Source organism: Oncorhynchus mykiss, chromosome 6 (genome assembly GCF_057628025.1).
Source record: "Oncorhynchus mykiss isolate SJ-2025 chromosome 6, ASM5762802v1, whole genome shotgun sequence".
In the NCBI taxonomy this organism is placed as follows: domain Eukaryota; kingdom Metazoa; phylum Chordata; class Actinopteri; order Salmoniformes; family Salmonidae; genus Oncorhynchus; species Oncorhynchus mykiss.
In genome coordinates this window covers 67,738,066-67,752,239 of record NC_143027.1, presented here as the reverse complement: position 1 = coordinate 67,752,239, position 14,174 = coordinate 67,738,066, and the positions used below count along the sequence as shown (strand labels likewise).

At 42.9% G+C, this 14,174-nt stretch overlaps 1 protein-coding gene across 4 annotated transcripts in view; it reads left to right on the top strand.

The window, feature by feature from the left end:
• Positions 1-1,748: 1,748 nt before the first annotated feature.
• The window catches only part of LOC110526411 (E3 ubiquitin-protein ligase arkadia-C), a 44,737-nt gene continuing 32,311 nt past the window's right edge, over positions 1,749-14,174 (top strand). For all 4 annotated transcript variants that reach the window (XM_036980802.2, XM_036980799.2, XM_036980800.2 and 1 more), the window contains exons 1-2: positions 1,749-2,431; positions 11,928-12,907. In XM_036980802.2, coding sequence (XP_036836697.2) covers positions 12,013-12,907 — 895 coding nt within the window. In that variant the 5' untranslated portion in view covers positions 1,749-2,431; positions 11,928-12,012. The remainder of the gene's footprint in view (positions 2,432-11,927; positions 12,908-14,174) is intronic.

Below are 14,174 nucleotides of genomic sequence, written 5' to 3'. Positions count from 1 at the left end.
GCCTACTCAGTGACACCCACAGAACACAACTGTGAAGAGTTCACACAAATATTAGCGTCATAGCTTTTATTGCAAAACTTTGACTGTGGGAAATCAGTCAGTCTATTGTGCGTATTGGTCATTCATATTGCAATGTAGCCTACAGCCTTACCTATGGATCTTGGGTCCATGAAATAGGGTATCAGCCTACAAAACACAATAAGTAGTTAATTTGACACAACAACAAAAAATAATGTTGAAATCGCACTGTGGATGTATTAGACTTCAGAATTGCGTTGGGGGCATACTTATATGCACTGTACAGCCTTACCTATTGATCTTGGGTTCATGAACTGGGATATCAGCCTAGTCGTGACACCAATAGAACACAACTATTAGCGTTGTTGTTCTTCTTGTGGGACTTTAACTGTGGTATATCACCTCACTATCCAGCCTATTGTGCGTATTGACATTCATATTGCAATGTACAGTGTGAGCAAGACAAAGGAGCTGATCGTGGACTACAGGAAAAGGTAAGCCGAACAGGCCCCCATTAACATCAACGGGCTGTACTGGAGCGGGTCGAGAGTTTCAAGTTCCTTGGTTTCCACATCACCAATGATGTATCATGGTCCAAACACACCAAGACAGTCGTGAAAAGGACACAACAAAACTTGTTCCCCCTCGAGACTGAAAAGATTTGGCACGGGTCCCCAATTCTTCAAAAAAAGTCTACAGCTGCATCATCGAGAGCATCCTGACCAGTTGCATCACCGTCGGCATGTGACCTTAAGGCGCAACAGAGGGTAGTGCGTGCGGCCCAATACATCACTGGGGCCAAGCTTCCTGCAATCCAGGACCTATATAATAGGTGGTGTCAGAGGAAAGCCCATAAAATTGCCAGAGACTCCAGTCACCCAAGTCATAGACAGTTTCCTCTGCTAACACACAGGCAAGCGGTACCAGAGTGCCAAGTCTAGGACCAAAAGGCTCCTTAACAGCTTCTACCCCCAAGCCATAAAACTGCTGAAGAACTAATCAAATGGCTACAGGACTATTACATTGCCCCCACCCCCTGTATATAGCCTCGTTATTGTTATGTTATTGTGTTACTTTTAATTATTTTTTACTTTCGTTTATTTGGTAAATATGTTCTTAACTCTTCTTAAGCTGCACTATTGGTTAAGGGCTTGTAAGTAAGCTTTTCACGGTAAAGTTTACACTTGTTGTATTGGATCGAAACCCCGAGCTGACAAGGTAAAATAAATTCTGTCTTTCTGTCCCTGAAGAAGGCAGTTAACCCACTGTTCCCCGGTAGGCCGTCATTGTACCTACGAATTTGTTCTTAACTGACTTGCCTAGTTAAATAAAATAAAAAAGGAAAAAAATATTCGGCGCATGTGACAAAGTTTGATTTTATTTATAGCCTTACCTATGGCTCTTGGCTCCATGAAATGGGGTATCAGCCTACTCCGTGACACCCACAGAACACAACGCTGAAGAGTTTACAGAAATATTTGCGACGTAGAATTTCATGGACCCAAGATCCATGGGTAAGGCTGTACATTGCAATATCAATGCCAATACACATAGTAGGTTGACTGGTGAGCTAATGTGTGTCAGTTCACACCGGTGTCAAAGACCCGCAATAAGTGCTAATATGTGTGTAGACTCTTCACAGTTGTGTTCTGTGGGTGTCACGAGAAGGCTGATACCCCATTTCATGGACCCAACATCAATAGATAAGGCTGTACAGGGCATATACGAATGTCACCAACGCTGTTCTGAAATGTAATACATTCACAGTGCGACTTAAATTCGTTTTGGACAAATTAACTAGTTATTGTCTTTTGTTGGATTTAATTAACAACATTCCAACCTTGTTAAGCAGGATCTATTCCAAATATGACATTATTCCACTATTTGTATCCGTTTGCATGTTTCAATGGGGGGACATTTTATTTTGAAGGCGAATCGCAAATTCCAGGCACCTTTGTGGCGAATCCTTATTGTGGCTAGCTTCACACAAGTCCAGCAACCCAACCTATGTGCCAGCGAGAGTAAACGGACGAGTCGAGCTGGGTAAACAACAGTGGTCGCCTCGAAGAGGCAGGAATGGGGACTTCATCGAGGGCCCTGATGGCAAATAGAATGGAATGTGTGTTTTATCGTAGAAAAAACATTATGTATTGCGTAGCGTGTTAATATGCCATATAAAGCCAGGAAAAATAGCAAGTATTTTTCTCTCGGGTCTTTAGCCAGGCGCTGATTTGTAACGACGTTGGTATTGCCACGGGCCCACTTCGATTTTGTTCCTGTTGTCAGTTTCACTACCCGGTGACTGTCGTTCGATCGCGATTTACTTGTGTCCCTTATTTAAGTTCATCCAGAGCATATGTAATTCAAAGGGAGCCACGAAATAACACAGAAGCCCACTTTCAAGAGAGTACAGGTATGTGTTGAGTCAATATAGCTAGCTAGATAACTGTCTTTGTTTTTCTCACAACGTTAGCTGGCTAACACGACCAGACAGTAGCCAGCGTACTGTAGCTAGCTAGCAAGCTATTGTTTGCTCTGAAGATTCAGTAGTTAATGTTAGCTTGGTATGGTAGTAGCTAAAATGTCTTGTTGTGAGCCATTTTGGGGTTGGCTAGCTAACGAGTTAGGTAGCTAGCTACATTGGTTATTAGCAAATATGATCTTATCAGCGAGTTAATTAGAAACCCAACATTTGATTGTGAAGCTTTGCAGCTCTTCCATCTAGCTAACTAAGTAAACTAGTTAGCCAAGGCCATGTAACTATAGCCATTTATTTATTACATTTTACGATTAACTCAGACGTAACCCAAGTAGCGAACGTTAAGTTAACCAAATAAGACAATTACACGAATAACTGACTTAATTCAACGTTAGCTTACTAGTGCTGGATAACGTTTAGCAACATCAAAATGTTTTGTATCTATGACAGACATATCAGAGAGGAGGATGATGAATGTTCATCACATTCTTTTCAAGTAATGGAACTGCGCTGTCAAATCAGCCTGGTAGCGTGTTAGGTTTGTTGACTTACGTTAATATTGCTAAAGAAAACAAAATGCTTAAGACATTTGCAGCAGTCATTCGAAATCTGGAATGGCTTTTGTTGTAATCTTGATGCATTACGTATAAAGATGAAATACATAGACAGGCTTGTACAATTAGTATGGTTACGTACCTAAAGAGCCATAGACCAAATTAGGAAATATCTCAGATTGAGGCCTAGTGCAAGCCAGAAAACATTAGGCAAATACTGTCAGAAAAATATAAAAAATCGTATGAAGGAGAGCTTTGTCAACCGAATGACTAATTGTTAGGAAACTTGATGTGTACACTTGGGACCAGTCAATCTTTAATTATCCTGCCCTAAATTCTCTGCACTGTTACAGTATAAGAAGCACCAATAATTCTTCCCTCATTACATGTTTTGGTTTGTGTTCACGATGTTGATGCCATTACTTTTGCGTTGATGCCACTCTTTATCTATGATAGAAGACAACCCATCTCAGTCACAATTTGGAGAACAATAACACATCACTGGATTGATTTAAAGCTGCAATGTGTAACTTTTTGGGCGACCCGAAAAATTTCACATAGAAATATGAGTTAAAAATCTGTCATTCTCATTAAAAGAAACACTAAATCCCGTTTCCATTGGCACTTTCAATTCAACCCAGGCTGGGCTGGCCTTGGTGGGATAGCTCAAATTGCATTTCCACTCCCCCCAGAAATTATAAATTATGTCATGTTGCAAGGTACCCAATATGTGACTGCAGCTGGCTTCGCTGATGTCGCTTGCGAACAAAATGTTGAATAATTGTTTTCACCTTCACCATGCTGTAACAAACGTTACCCTATACTCCTGCCAGTGCCAGCCAACCATGTATTTAGCTTGCTGACGTTGGCTAACTAAACGTTAGCGTCGTTGTTAGCCTAACTAATAATTCCTACCTTGCGCACCATGGTATTGGCTATTTGGCTAGCAAGAATTCCTGCTAGCTTACGTTATCTAGATTGTTTCAACTCTGATTTGCTAGCTAAGGTTAGATAGCTAGCATTTGAGGGCTGACAGTTATCATAAAAGTTTGTGTAGTGTAATAATGAATAAAGGACCCAGCTATTATGGTAATTTGTGTTATGTCTAGCTACTGCAGTACTGCTTGTCCATGTGCTAGCTAACAGCAACAAGCTAGCTAAACGTAACCGCATCCAGCATTGATCCACTTGGTGGTTGCATAGTAATGGCGTCACCAACCCGAATTCGAATTGAGCTGGCGCAAGTTGTGAAACTGGGCTGCGCTGGCCCGGGTTTCCCTCGATCCAGGTCGAATCTGGCCCAAATTTCAAGTGCCAGTGGAAACGGGACTTTGGAAGCGGTAGCTCGGTTCTGTGTTCTATTTCTATGCTTACTTTATTAAAGTTAGTTTTTGCGTCTTTTACTTTTGGTTTTGTACACCAGCTTCAAGCAGCTGAAAATACTAGAGGTTTGGTTATGGAACATATATTTCACAGCGGTTTAGATGGTTCAATGATTCTCTACACTATACTTGCTTGTTTTGTCACAAACTGAAATAAGGCGAGCTATTATAAGAAAAGGCTTGGACATCTCAAATACAGGCTTGAGATAATAGTGCCATGATGTAGACCTATTTCAATACTACTACAATTCTGTGGGCAGAACAGACGTGATGACTTCTGATGAACAGTCATGTATCACTGTTTTTATTAAGTCAAACTAAAACTGACAAAAAAACAACCATGCTGATGTGCTGAGGGGAAATGCTGAAATGGGCCCCACTATTATCATTCTATAACTGTGCCACTGCTCTGCAATAAGGCATCCAGTGGGTTTTAGAAGCTGCCATAGTTACAAGGGAATGTGTGTAGCTACAATTAAGTTTATTTCTAGCTCATAGAATTTTAACGGTGCTCTGCCATTTCCTAAAATTATCAAGGATCTAGTATATAGTACCATGCGCACTATATAGGAAACCAATGCTTAATCACTCAAAGGTTGTCTAGGTGTTCCTTCTTTGAAAGCAAAAATGAGTTTATACAAATGGCCGTTCTTGTCAGCGCATTAGGGGATTTCCATCCCCTTTGCAGTATGTAATGTTGTCAATGTTAGCAGTGCTGGTTGTGTCATACGACATTAGATAGAAGAATCCCTGTGATTGTGAGGAGGATGACATTTTAGCTTCTCAGAAGGGCCTGTCATAGCGGCAATGTATGAAGTACTGTGCCTGCTTACTCAAAGCTGTGCGCTTTTTGTTTCTTGGCTAACATGTTGGCTACCTTTTGTAGAGACAAGAATGTATAACTTCCTGTTCTGCAGTTCATTGCATTGGTGTGGCATTTTCTACAATTATTGACTGGTAGAGGTACTGCATAATGAGTTCTGATACACCTCACAATTTTAGTCACACCTTGCACAGAACACAAACCTGCACTAAAAATAGTAAAAGATATATTAGGTAACGGTTTGGGAAAGGTTCATTATTTGTGTGTCCTTGCATTGGTGGTAGATTTGGTTTTTCTGCAGCCATTGCTGAAACGGTGTACTGTGAAGCTCAAGATAGATCTGTGTTGTGCTCCTCAAGGAATGAATTAAAGCAGTTTACCATAAACGCCCTCTCCTCTGAAATGTCTCCACCTTGGTGCCAGGGGGGATTGATTGCCAAGGTGGCTGTCCACTGAGGCTGCTGTGTTGCTGAGTGTCATGCGCTGCTTGCTCTGTGGCACAGGAGCTCATCAGTGGCTCACAGGGGGAGCCTCAGAGGATCATGGTTTGGGGCTTTGGTTCTCTGGCAGCAGTTATACATCGGAACCCAGGGAGCGGGTATCTCAGAACGCCCCAGCCCTAGTTCCCAGAAGTCTCCACCTGCGGCATCTTCTTCTTTCTCTTTGCTCATGAGATGGAAACACAGACATGATACATGAGTGTTTTCATGAATACTGTATCAGGTATTTGTTCAGTGCTACTGTCAATGTTAGTTTGCTTTAGTAGGCTAGGCTACACATTGAGGGCTCCTGGCCAGATACCCTCTCCTGTTGTCTAGTTTGTGAGGTGGATATCGTGTTTTAATGGTAGTCAACTCAGGGTTACACGAATCCTCGAGCTGTGAAGGATTCATGAGGAAACTTGTCAGTTTGGATTCCAGCCCTACCGGCATTAAATCTGACTTCAGTCCTCAGCCAGCCTACATGGCAGGGTTTCGACACCATCCTGTGCTTTCTTTGGCTGGAAGGTGTGCTCAGTTTATATTGGGTAAATGCAGGATTTGAGTGCTTTCCTACCTACTGTGATGATCCCTAGTGATTGACCCACTCAGGGTTCAGTTGCTGTTTTGAAGACAAGCACCCACACAATCCTTGTTCCCTGCAGGCTTCTACCTACCCATGGGTCAATGGGGTTTAATATGCATATGGAGAATTCCAGCGGAAGGTCAACCTGAGAAAGTAATGTTGTCCTTTTAAAGTGAAACCAACATGCCAATACTGTATACACTCCCCCCAAAGGGTACTATAGACCAACACATCAAACTTTTAATTTATATTTTGTCCATTCTGTGAGATATTTTAAATTTGTGGTTTTGCATGCAAATGTAACATCCACAACTCTAGAATCACTCTTGTCCAAACAATGGGTGGGGGAAGTGGCTTCCACCCCAGGCACTCACTGACTGACTGGCTTTTGCAGTAGGTTTGCATTCTAGTGTATGCTCACACATCAAATTACACTCTACACTACTTTCCTGGTGCAGATTTTAACACACTTTATGATCACTAAATAAGCTTATAGTGCTGCATGCTCACGTCGTGTGGTGTTGTGTAACATCCGGATCTCAGGGTCAACGAATGGAATGCAACAGACTGAATATGATTGCATTATTTGCTGAACAGTGGGGCAAAAAAGTATTTAGTCAGCCACCAATTGTGCAAGTTCTCCCACTTAAAAAGACGAGAGGCCTGTACACTTCAACTATGACAGACAAAATGAGAAGAAAAAAAATCCAGAAAATCACATTGTAGGATTTTTAATGAATTTATTTGTAAATTATGGTGGAAAATAAGTATTTGGTCACCTACAAACAAGCAAGATTTCTGGCTCTCACAGACCTGTAACTTCTTCTTTAAGAGGCTCCTCTGTCCTCCACTCGTTACCTGTATTAATGGCACCTGTTTGAACTTGTTATCAGTATAAAAGACACCTGTCCACAACCTCAAACAGTCACACTCCAAACTCCACTATGGCCAAGACCAAAGAGCTGTCAAAGGACACCAGAAACAAAATTGTAGACCTGCACCAGGCTGGGAAGACTGAATCTGCAATAGGTAACCAGCTTGGTTTGAATAAATCAACTGTGGGAGCAATTATCAGGAAATGGAAGACATACAAGACCACTGATAATCTCCCTCGATCTGGGGCTCCACGCAAGATCTCACCCCGTGGGGTCAAAATGATCACAAGAACGGTGAGCAAAAATCCCAGAACCACACGGGGGGACCTAGTGAATGACCTGCAGAGAGCTGAGACCAAAGTAACAAAGCCTACCATCAGTAACACACTACGCCTCCAGGGACTCAAATCCTGCAGTGCCAGACGTGTCCCCCTGCTTAAGCCAGTACATGTCCAGGCCCGTCTGAAGTTTGCTAGAGAGCATTTGGATGATCCAGAAGAAGATTGGGAGAATGTCAAAATATATATTTTTGGTAAAAACTCAACTCGCCGCGTTTGGAGGACAAAGAATGCTGAGTTGCATCCAAAGAACACCATACCTACTGTGAAGCATGGGGGTGGAAACCTCATGCTTTGGGGCGGTTTTTCTGCAAAGGGACCAGGACGACTGATCCGTGTAAAGGAAAGAATGAATGGGGCCATGTATCGTGAGATTTTGAGTGAAAACCTCCTTTCATCAGCAAGGGCATTGAAGATGAAACGTGGCTGGGTCTTTCAGCATGACAATGATCCCAAACACACCGCCCGGGCAACGAAGGAGTGCCTTCGTAAGAAACATTTCAAGGTCCTGGAGTGGCCTAGCCAGTCTCCAGATCTCAACCTCATAGAACATCTTTGGAGGGAGTTGAAAGTCTGTGTTTCCCAGCAACAGCCCCAAAACATCACTGCTCTAGAGGAGATCTGCATGGAGGAATGGGCCAAAATACCAGCAACAGTGTGTGAAAACCTTGTGAAGACTTACAGAAAACGTTTGACCTCTGTCATTGCCAACAAAGGGCATATAACAAAGTATTGAGAAACTTTTGTTATTTACCAAATACTTATTTTCCACCATAATTTGCAAATAAATTCATTAAAAATCCTACAATGTGATTTTCTGTATTTTTTTTTCTTCTCATTTTGTCTGTCATAGTTGAAGTGTACCTATGATGAAAATTACAGGCCTCTCATCTTTTTAAGTGGGAGAATTTGCACAATTGGTGGCTGACTAAAGACTGTGACCTGACCACTCTTGCTGGGTGCTTTAATATCTCTTTGCCTGAGATGTGCTACTGTAGGGCCCTATAAAATCTGTTTAAAAAAAAATTTGCCCAGTTTTTTTCTCTCTCAAATTGTTTTCCCAGGTTTCTGAAATTTTCCTGTTTTTGTTAGTTTTTTGCTCTCAAAACAACACGTTTTTATAGAACATCCAAATATGTTGTTTTCCTAAGTCCACAAAAAATGCTTAAACCACACCAGGAGACAATTCCTTAGGTCTGGGAAGAATCTAAGATATTTATATTTTGGAGTGTAGTTAACCTTTAATTCAAGTGAGCAGCAAGCAAGAGAATGCTGTTATTATAGCAGACATGATGGTAGAGTTTGCTAAACAAATACTCACGATATCATTCTGGCAGGTAAGCATAGGCTATTTTGTAATTAACATTAATTGAGAAAGTTTGGGAGAGCTTTTACATCAGAAGGCAAGTTTGAATTAGCATCATCGCTAACGGCTACACAAAGTGGCAGACGCTCGCACCTCACACAGACTGGCATTCTCATTGCCTCTTCAGAAAGTTGCAGGAAATACAAATCACTGATGCATTCTGTTTTTGTCTTATGATAAACCTAGGCAAATTTATTACTTTTCAGTACATTTACTTGATTCCCTACTAATTTCAATGTTTTTGAATATTGTTGAATTCCGTTTTAATGTCTGGATTCGGTGATTCCGCCATCATTCTCCGCATCGTGGATTTTATAGGGCTCTACTAACAGTAAATTCATGTGTTTGATGATTAGACAGAACAGAACCTTCACTTACAATAATGTGTGCATTCTTAGAGCCTATGCCACTAAAGCTGTGTTCACATTGGCAGTTTGAAGTGACTCAAATCCTCTTGCGACTTGTCTGAAGGGTCAAATCTGATTTATTTGCTCTCAACTGGTTTTTAGACTGCTATTTGGCATATCTTGTTGCTTGCTAGCTACTCTGACAGTTTGATTAGATAGAACATGTTAGTTTGACAATCACACACTAGAGGTATACCGGTTTAATCGGAATGGCTGATTTAATTAGGGCCGATTTCAAGTTTTCATAACAATCGGTAATCTGCATTTTTGGACGCCGATTATATTGCAATCCACGAGGAGACTGCGTGTCAGGCTGAACACCTGTTACGCAAGGTGTCATGGTAAGTTGCTAGCTAGCATTAAACTTATCTTATAAAAAACAAATAGTGATTATGTTAACCACACATGGTAGATGATATTACAAGTTTAACTAGCTTGTTCTGCGTTGCATATAGTCAATGTGGTGCCTGAAATTGTCACTTCTCTTGCGTTCAGTGTAAGCAGAGTCAGGGTATATGCAACAGTTTGGGGTCACCTGGCTCGTTGCAAACTGTGTGAAGACTATTTCTTCCTAACAAAGACCGTAATTCATTTGCCAGTATTTTAAATAATTATGACACAACATTGAAGGTTGTGCAATGTAACAGCAATATTTAGACATAGGGATGCCACCCGTTCGATAAAATCCGGAACGGTTCCGTATTTCACTGAAATAATAAACGTTTTGTTTTTGAAATGATAGTTTCCGGATTTTACTATATTTATGACCAAAGGCTTGTATTTCTGTGTGTTTATTATATTATAATTAAGTCTATGATTTGATAAAGCAGTCTGACTGAGCGGTGGTAGGCAGCAGCAGGCTCGTAAGCACTCATACAAACCGCACTTTCCTCTGATTGCCAGCAGCACTTCGCAATGCTTGAAGCACAGCGCTGTTTATGACTTCAAGCCTATCAACTCCGAGATTAGGCTGGCAATACTAAAGTGCCTATAAGAACATCCAATAGTCAAAGGTCTATGAAATACAAATGGTATAGAGAGAAATAGTCCTATAATAACTACAACCTAAAACTTCTTAACTGGGAATATTGAAGACTCATGTTAAAAGGAACCACCAGCTTTCATGCAGTTGAAGTCAGAAGTTTACATACACTTAGGTTGGAGTCATTAAAACTAGTTTTTCAACCACTCCACAAATTACTTGTTAACAAACTATAGTTCTGGCAAGTCGGTTAGGACATCTACTTTGTGCATGACACAAGTAATTTTCCCAATAATTGATTACAGACAGATTATTTCACTTATAATTCATTGCATCACAATTCCAGTGGGTCAGAAGTTTACATACACTAAATTGACTGTGCCTTTAAACAGCTTGAAAATTCCAGAAAAGTATGTCATGGCTTTAGAAGCCTCTGATAGGCTAATTGACATCATTTGAGTCTATTGGAGGTGTACTTGTGGATGTATTTCAAGGCCTACCTTCAAACTCAGTGCCTCTTTGCTTGACATCATGGGAAAATCAAAAGAAATCAGACAGCTCACTTGTGTCATTAAATAAAACACATCTCATAAAGTAGGATTTTATTCTGAATCTCAGTTTGAGGTGTTTACTGGTGGATCAAGTATAGGAAAACACCACACTGTCAGCTGTGTGTGCACGTTATACCACACTAAGAAGTAGGCTAATGAACTGAGCCAACGTGCCTTTTTAAACAGATGGCTGCTTTCATAATTCAAAGGACTTGAGGTGACTGCACTGAAGTAGAAGACATTTTACTCTGTCCTACCCTTGGTGAAAGGCTTCTTTTGAAGTATAAACAGTGTGATTAGATTAGACAATTTTAGGAAAGGAGGATGTGTGATAAATGGAGAGGGAAAGCATGATAAATGGTGAGGGGGGATCGATAGGAGGAAACCGGTGAGACTAGGCCTATATGAAGGCCTAGAATCTTTCATCTTGGCAAGAGTTTGCACTAGGCTAGTGTTTTGATGCCAGCATGCTTGTTTTTATTTACAAGATCGATATCAAAGGGATGCAGGCTTAGCATTGGTTGCATGTAGCCTCGTACCTTCTGAAGCTATAGACAAGCGAGTTCTGCAGTCAATTCTGTTCCGGTAATGCCATTATGAAAATGTCTCCTAATCTCCCCACGCAGCCTTTCCATGGTTTTATCACTCAACAATAGAGAATTGAGTCGGTAAAAGATATGCTCCAGTGCTTGTTTCTACCTTTTCCATATTGCCAGGCTGCATGACCTTACTTTGCTCATCAGTTTCCTTCATTACAGCATCAAGCCTAGTGAACATACTGAGATTAGTCCCAGATTACCACCCAGTCTGAGTCACGCACTGCCAAGAGTGGATAATACAACAAATGCTACACAACTGACTCAGCCCAAGGCCTCAATTAATTTGCTCTCACAAACAAACCATGATGCACTGTTTTTGCCTTTCTCCTCGTACACGACGAGAGAGCGAGCGCCTCTATATTACCACAGCATGTAATTATTATCATAATACATTTAGCCCATCTTTCTGTTTTATAAATTGCCTCCATTAACAAAGTGCAATCATTCTTTTTCAGCGTGTCTAACGTTTATCTTCTCTTGTTTCACAGAACTAGGTTGGTTGCGGGCCCGCCAATGGACCTATAGGAGCTAGCGGAAGTTTAGTTGGCATTGCGTCTGCGTGGACCAGGCAGCATGAAGAGCGAGGTGCCCTCTGAGGCCCAGGGTAGACAGGAGCACCTGAAGGGTCCGCTGGCCAACCCAGAGCCCATGGAGACGGCTAAGAGCTTCCCTGCCAACATGGAGGTGATCGGCAAGGCAGGTAGCGAGTTTGCACCACTGTGTGCCGATACCAGGCACCGGCCCCTGAGGGACATAGGGGCCCGCAGAGACCCAGACAGGGGCCTGCCTGGACGCAAAAAGCGCAAGAGCCAACAGCCAGGGCCCTCGGACTGCTCCCTGAAGGAGGGTCGTGTCAGTGAGGGCTCTCTTCCCCTTCAGCGCCACCAGCCAGATCTCTTGGAGCGACGCAGTGAGGACGAACGCAACCCAGAGTCCTCATTCAGTGACTGTGCCTCCTCTCCCTCCTCCAGCCTGCGCTTCGGGGATTCAGATACTATGAGCTCAGAGGAAGAGGTGGAGGCTGGAGGGACGGGAGCAGCAGGGGGACCGCAGCCAACACAGCAGGCGCCGGTCTCCACCACAGGGGGCGGGACAGGGGTGGGTCTGCGCACCATTCTGGGTCGGACTCGGGGAAGCCGCTCTCATAAGTGGGCACGGTCAGAGGTGGAGCCGGTGCTGCTGAAGCGGCCGTGCCTGAGCGGGCGGCGGTCACTGCATAGGAAGCGGATTGTGAAGCCTGGGTCCGGCGGCATCCAGCGGACTCAGAAGCAGAAAGAGCGCCTACTTCTCCAGAGGAAGAAGCGGGAGGTAATCGCTCGCAGGAAGTACGCGCTGCTCCACAGCACCAGCAGCTCCAGCGAGGAGCTGACCAGCGGGTCATCCTCACCCTCGTCCACAGAGGCAGAGGACGAGCTGTATGTAGACGGCAGCAGCAGCAGCCAGCCAAGCAGCGCAGCTGTGGCCACAGGTAAACTCACCCTCCTTATGCACTCTGGTGTGTGCTTCCGATCTTTTCTCTTGCGCGCGCACACACATTTTTTTATAATTTTATTTGATTTACACAGTACAGTCGAAGGATTCAAACATTTAATATGTCATGAATATATGGACATTTATGGATACAGAAGCACATTCTTCTCCATACAGCCCCGCTGCCCATGACAGCTGACACAGAGCAGTACCTGTATCGCTAGCTGCTTTGTCCTACGCAGGTCTGCAATCTGAAGCCCACATACTGTCAGCCTATGTACATGGCAGAGGCTCCCAAATATCAGCACTACAACCCGCGATCTTTCGGTTACTGGCCCAATGCTCTTAACCACTAGTCTACCTGCCACCCCACAAAACAGACCACAGGCAAAGGAGTTGCTCACTGTTAGCCAGCCAGCCAGCCAGAGTTGAATCACAGTTAGACTCCACCCGGTGCACCGTTCACTCCTGTCCAACTGCTCTGTTTCCCAGCTGTCTGCTTTGCAGGCCTTGTTAGTATGGAGTGGGGGTGGGGTGGGGAGGTCATGGACGTCCTGATGTTGCAGAGCCAAACATCTCATAATTTTGTTCACATTAGCCAGTCTGTTGCATCACACCCCAGAAATGTGTTGTCAAATTCCTTCATGTCAAATGAATCTAATGCAAGCTAATTTCGGTGAATCCGCTTTGCTCAGAATTGAGATCAATTCCATATTTTTTGCCTCAAGAGAAAAGACTGAGCAAAGGAATGCATGAATGGCCTTCAGAATATACATTTACAGTGTGTATGTACACAGCCTATTCCTACAGTTTTATCCAGTCTCACTGTAACTGTATTGGGGGGAATATATTTGGCCTCTGTGGTGTTGTTCTCAGGAAATGAGCCTGGGGGCCAAGCAACCATTACACTGTTTTTGTTCCATCATGCTGAAAGATGTCCTACCAGGCATTTTTGAAGACACTCAGAATTGGCATTTCTTTCACCAGGCTGGCAGCACTTTCACTCTCACTGTAGCCAGAACTGTGTGCTGTTTACGGTCTCCCTCTCCCCCATTATTTGGAAGAACACTTGATTTGGAAGTGAACATCAACCGAATGCTTGTTACACTCTCAAACACATGACTCCAGTAAACTGTTACTTTATTTAGAGAAAATTATCAAAATAAAGCTCTAGTAAAAGATACATTCCTCCTCTGATTGTGGAAGAGACCATTTTAATCCCTGAGCCTAGTTTGGTTTGTGGCTGACCTTCCCCGCTCTGTGTG